Here is a 6,670-nt window from a genome sequence, read left to right on the forward strand (position 1 = left end):
GCATTTTGGTTCCGGGCTCTCTAAAATCTAATAGGAATAGCAATTAGCGGTAGTGATGGTTGATGTGGTTACTATTAATGGTGGTCATGGTTAGTGAATGTGGTTGATAGTGATAGTTATGGGCAGTGGCGTACGCAGGAGTTTTTATAAGCAGTGTCGTCATTTAAAAAAAAAAAACAAGTGAATAATTGATATAACAACATTATGTTAATAAAAATACTATTCTGAAGATTAGGTTCGACGCCTCTGGTCAGTCTGGTTACTAAGGCTCGAACTCGGGAGGTTTAGTGCAATAGCAAGGCGCCAAACCAGCGAGCCAACGAAGCTCGTTTGATAAAGCAGTGTCATTTCTATTATTTTTCTATATGTTCCAATTTTTAGATTGCAAATATTCATATATTTACAAAAAGTTTTCGACGAAGGGGTGTTGGGTGACACCCCTGGGCATAGGGTGTGTCCGCCCCTGGTTATGCGCAGTGGCGTACGCAGGATTTTTTATAAGCAGTGTCGTTATTTAAAAAAAAAACAAGTGAATAATTGATATAACAACATTATGTTAATAAAAATACTATTCTGAAGATTAGATTCTACGCCTCTGGTAAGTCTGGTTGCTAAGGCTCGAACTCGAGAGGTTTAGTGCAATAGCAAGGCGCCAAACCAGCGAGCTAACGAAGCTCGTTTGATAAAGCAGTGTCATTTCTATTATTTGTTCTATATGTTCCAATTTTCAGATTGCAAATATTCATATATTTACAAAAGTTTTCGACGAAGGGGTGTCACCCTGGTTACACGGTGGTGATTGGTGTTAGTTATGCAATGGTCGACGTAGCTGATGATTGTATACTGGTTTGTTAGCAGTGATGCAGTAGAAGAGGTGGCTGGTGATGGTGATGGTTGGTGTGATGACTAGCGGTGGAGATGGTTGGTTGTAGTGGTTAGTGTTGGTGGAGGTGGTCAGTAGTGGTGGTTATATGGTGATGAATGTGCAGTAATAGCCAGTGGCGGATCCAGGATTTTCATCCAGGGTGTTCGGAAAAAAGAAGAAGCTAAATATACACTGTATTTTTTTGCCGAGGGTGTTCAAAAGTTAATATATGCACATAAATACAGAAAATTTACCCTATATATACACTATAATTTTTTGCCGAGGGTGTTCGGGTGAACACCCTCACTTCAACGTGCATCCGCCCCTGGTAATAGCCAACGTTAAAAGTGGTTGGTCGTATTGGTAGTAGTGGCGAGAGTAGTGACAAGAGGGAATTGCTCATATGGTAAGCATCCTTCACCTCCAATCCTAAGATTGTGCATTTGAGTCACCAAAAGAGTAAAAAGGTAGAAACTCCTACGGAGGGGTGAAGAAAAAAAGTATTAGCGAGAATAGTGGTAAAAGATCAGTTTCACAAGGCTATTAAAATAAGTTACTAGGATCTTAATTATTTTAGACTCTGTATGAGATTTGAAAAAATCAGCCATATCTGACCCAAATAATAAATGGTGTAAAAGAATAAAAAACAGATACACTAAATAAATCTAAACAATTTGGTCTGGTTGATTTTCATTATGGTGATATACTGCAGAAAGTCAAAGCTGAAGTATTAAAGGTCACACACATAGTTTACAGCAGGAAGAAGACACAAATATAATAGCAGTGTCGAACATAAAACCTTGTTACAATAGTTCATCAGTCCTAACTTGGTTCAGGCTTTGGTCATTTTAACTAGCTCTTATTTTATGCACTTGGTAAAGACATTTTGTTGCTTTTTGCTTTTATTTATCAATAAAATTACTAAATAAGCAGCCTGCTTATTGAGATATTAACCAAAAAGAAAATCTAAACAACTTAGATTTTAACCTCTATTATTACTGCTAATATATAAGCAGCAGTTTGAGGAGCTTCCCATTGTCCTCCTTGCCGACCAAAAGGGTTTAATAGGAATTTCGGCAGTTGGGCCCATCATTCTGCTAAAGTGGCACGTTATTATGTATATCTTCCCTACACAACACGTATAGTCTTTGTAAAGCTGGTAGAAACAACACGTTTTCTCATTACACTGTATCACCGATCCTCTTCCTCGCTCTGTTTATTTGATTTTCTCCATCCCATTGCTTGGTTCACCTGCTATTCATCTGCTCTTCCTCGTTTTAGCGCTGCATAATACTCCCATGAAAGGTGATATTAATTCTGCTGATATTTCCTATAGGTTCAAGGGGGTGACCAGAAAAAGAATTGGGGGTTTGCTGAGATTGGAACGATTTGGGACGGTCAAATTCGTATATATTGAACCAAGTCCGAAACTGCAAGGGTTCTTTAAACCTAATCCTTCCAAGATACTAAGCCTATACAAGTAAAACAAGATAGAGCAATGTAAAATCCTTGGCTATTTTATTATAACTAGAGAAACTTTGAAATTGTTAAATCAATTTGGAGGCGTTGGAATATTTTTCCATGTATGTGTGTCTACCTCTAAGGATGATTATACAACTAAGCTCTGTATTTACATATTTGCATAGTCTTATTTAACTGTGAAAACACAAATGATAAATTTCAATTTTAAGATATTGCAGTCTTGATGGGCTAATCTTACTTTGTACAAATAAATATGACTAGATTAAAAGGTTCACATTTCAGGCAAACTGATCACCAGTCCCTCAAAAACAGTAGTTTCAAATATATATTGAGATCTATCTACCAAAAAAAAAAAAATGTTGTCTGACATATTTGTTCCCCAATCCCCATGACTATTAGAATAAATTTTCAAATTGGGAGATTTCAGAACACTACACAGCCTATCTAAAACAGACGTACAAATGAACACCTTGGATAAAGTAATGCAGTTATTTCAAATCCATCATCTTTAAAGTCAAGTAGCACCATGACCAACAAAGGACACTAGTGCATTACTCATATTCTTCATTTGGGTTATCAAGATATATAGCTCTTAGAATTCTCAATACTGTAACCAGTATTCTAAATTTATTTGTCGTAAGTCGTAATATTAACAGGGGCACTTGAAAAGGATACATTGAATGACTTTATTTCCTTGTAAACCGTGCTTGCAGGACCATTTTGAGCTACAGCAACTTCAAAACGGTGACATAATGTGATTCTCAATAATTCAGCAGACCACATAAGTCGAATCTATGCATGATTTTTCAATAATACAAGTAGGCCCTAAATTAATTATGGGTTCGATACTTATCAGACATTTTTTACCCCGTCTCCCTACCAGGGGCGGATTTATGTTGGTTCGAGGGGTGTCGCGTGACATTGCTTCAGCACATGGGCGTGCGTTGGTCTGTGGGTAAAGAGCTCTACCTTGAAGGAAAGGTCACGCGTTCAAACCCGCGTGGCCGCGTTTTTTTTTCATTTCGCTTATACTATAATTTAAATTCTAAATCAATAAAACAACTAAAATATAAATGGCACAACACGGCAGTGGGTCCTAAAACCAGTAAATATAGTCCTAAGATCAGTAAAATAACTTAGCCTTTTCCTACTCTAATTCTATACCAAATTGGTCAAGCAACTTAAAAGGTAAAACCCTAAAAAAAACTCATAAGTCATAACCTTAAAAATTCTTTTACCAATTAGAATATAATTGATGGCTGCCAACCTTTCAAAGTAAAATATAAGTTCTTCTCGTTCTTTATCCCGATTGCCACATCAGGTTAGCACTTTCTTCACCATAATATTTTAATAAGTGCTTGCAATTTTTTCATGACAATAATTTATTTTCTTTCTAATTTCTACAATGAAATTATTTAGTGTTCATTATATTGATATTTAAATTTACCTATGTTTCATTGTTTCTTTATGGTTTTTAATCCTCGTAAGAGCTATCGACATAAACTTTTTATTTTACGTCTTGCTAATATCGAGATGGTTAAAATTTCAATTTGAGAACAGAGTTCGATTTTATTTTCTGAAGGCATCCATAACACATATTTAATGCAATTATATATTGTAGTTACTGAACTAACCAATATTATATCCTATTTATGTATAGTACGCGAATCCTGACGAATTTTAGAATTAAAAATGAGAAAAGTCCAGATTGTCAAATGAGTTGTATCCTGATGATTTTGATAAACATGCTAGGATTGACCTTCGTTTTCAGCTTGAGAATTATATTGTTGATGTCCATGATCATGATAAAAGGTTTTCCGATCTTAAGGGACTTTGTGATTTTTCCAAGAAACTAGTAGAGACAAAGAAGCATAGAACTTATCCTCTCGTGTTCCGACTAGTGAAATTTGTTTTACTTTTGCCAGTTGCTACTGCTACTGCTACAGTTGAAAGAGCTTTCTCTGCGATGAAGTTGATTAAGACTGAATTACGAAATCGAATGGATGATGAGCTTTTGAGTGGTTGTTTGGTGCCTTATATAGAAAAAGAAGTATTTAGTACTATTTCTAATGAGGATATTATGGATACCTTTCAAAAGATGAAATCTCGTTGAGGAGAATTGTAATAATGTACTTGGAATGATTTTTATTAATATGATTTGAGTTGTCTTTTTATAATATGATATCATTATAGTGATTTATTCAGTTGTTCACTCTTTTACATGGTAACAATGCTTATGAAAAATCCTGTGTACGCCACTGCTCCCTACATGGACCACCGTAATTGCAAAAATTTCTTCCTCCGTGTGACACTGGACGTTAAGAGTCAATCAATTTTTTTCTTTGACTGTGATCTTTTCATATGCCTTTAAAGTATTTTAAAATATCAATTATTATGACTTATTTTACTTTATGCATGGTTTCAAAATATGTAAATTTTATTTTAAAAAAATTTAAAGATTCCATTCTGAATTGAGACAGATGAAGTAATAAATTATTTTTCTTAATTGGGGTTCCCTAGTCCCTGCAGCCTATCCCTTCAAAAATGTGCAAGTAACTACAATAACATATCTCAGTTATATTAAATTTTGACGATTTTCATCCAGAAATATGCTAAAACCTCCTGTGAGAAATCATGATTCAAATAGAATGTGGCATTCACCCATCCTTAAGAACCACAGGATAAATGTTAAGATTACTCATATTGTGATTAATGGCATGTTTCACCCATTTGCACAATATCAAAGTTGAAAAGAAAGATACTCCATATAATTATTGCATCTGTACATCCTAATAATTAAAACAGGATAAACGTAATAATTAATATAAGAAAATTCACACTTCAAGTAAATGGATTACCAGTTCCAAAGACAAATAGCATCAACTTTTATCTTGACACTGACCAAAATAAAAACATCTCGACATAATTTTGTTCCCATGATTATTACTAGCAAATAATTAAAAACAGGGAATCACATAGCACACTTCACAGTTGACACCATTTTAAATAACATACTAAAGTATCTAAAACTGATGTACAAGATGAACACCATGCTTCAAATATATCATCCATCTTCAAGAACCACCATTAATTACCAAGAAATGACGAAAATGTCTTCTTCACATTCTTTTTCGCTGGATTATTGACTCGAAAACGCTTAGAATTCCCTATTCCACACCCAAAACAAAGTGTTGAATTTGGTGAAGCAGGAAGCTGCAGTTTCTCTTGATCATACTCTTCAATTTCTGATCTTGAACGATAGTTTCTTCGATTAGAATAAGCAGTAATTGGGACAGAAGACAATGAGAACGACGACGAACAGGATGATGAAACAGAAGGGGAAGCAAGTGAAGGTGAAACAGTAATTCTTTTGGATGAAATCTTGGGGAAAATGGAGAGGAAAAAGTTGGATTTTGATTGTTTTTTCAAGGATTTCAAGTGGTCTTTAGTTTGATAAGAAGGCGGAGGAGTAAGTGGTGGAACTGAAGTGTCTGAAAGTTTATGTTTAGGTGTACCTGGTTGAGATTCCCAAACAAATGGAATTGAACCTGATGATCCTCCACAATAGTAATACCTGAAAGAAGACTCACCTTTTGCACTACTTTCCTTAGATAAAAGCCTTGAGAAAAACTTGTCATCTTGTTTGATTAGTAGGAAATCTGCTGGATGATGATGACCACCACTCACCATTTTTTTTTTTCTTCACTTCAAGATCTGGAGAGATCTAAAGAGGATGAAGTAGAGGAGAAGGAAAAATAAAGATTTGAAACTAAGATCTCAGTCTTGGATTTGGATATTTATATTTTGTATATTCTATATAATTAAAGGGTCTTAAAACGGGTGATGAATTAAATGCATAGTTAATGTAAACTGATATTAAAGGAAACCATGCAGAGAGATGTGTGGTATTTTGATTTCTAGGAATTTTCCTGCAGTGGGATTATTATTCACTTGGGCACCACATTTATAATACAAGGAACAAGATTTTTCAACAACTAATGTGAGGTCAGTTTATTTAGTTTTTTTGAGGTCATTTAGAATGGCATTTTGTGTGTTTGTTAGTGTGTTATAGTACTTTTGAGTAAAGTGAGATTTAATGCAGTTTGCCGGTAGCTATAACTAGTAAGACATTTTATTATTTTTCAATAAGAAACCAATTTTTTATACCCCTTAAAATTTCTAGGCCATTGATTAGAGGGATGATCTTGAGCTTGCGAATTGCGATCTGATCTTCATCAAAACTAAATTAAGAAGAAATAAATTCGGTACAGATGGGGGGGGGGGGGGGGGGGGGAAGGTGGATCTAATAAATGCAAAATAGAT

General features: G+C 34.8%; 1 protein-coding gene across 1 annotated transcript; it reads right to left on the reverse strand.

Annotated features, from left to right (window-relative positions):
• Positions 1 to 5,180: 5,180 nt before the first annotated feature.
• Positions 5,181 to 6,306, reverse strand: LOC132611413 (uncharacterized). Its single transcript, XM_060325844.1, has one exon. The coding sequence runs from the start codon at positions 6,035 to 6,037 to the stop codon at positions 5,435 to 5,437; it is 603 nt and encodes a 200-aa protein (XP_060181827.1). The 5' UTR covers positions 6,038 to 6,306; the 3' UTR covers positions 5,181 to 5,434.
• Between the last annotated feature and the right edge of the window lie 364 nt (positions 6,307 to 6,670).

The sequence above is a fragment of the Lycium barbarum genome, chromosome 9 (assembly GCF_019175385.1).
Source record: "Lycium barbarum isolate Lr01 chromosome 9, ASM1917538v2, whole genome shotgun sequence".
In the NCBI taxonomy this organism is placed as follows: Eukaryota; Viridiplantae; Streptophyta; class Magnoliopsida; order Solanales; family Solanaceae; genus Lycium; species Lycium barbarum.

Excerpts from the sequence above, each read along its gene's own strand:
- LOC132611413 (XM_060325844.1), bottom strand. The coding sequence starts at position 6,037 with ATGGTGAGTGGTGGTCATCATCATCCAGCAGATTTCCTACTAATCAAA.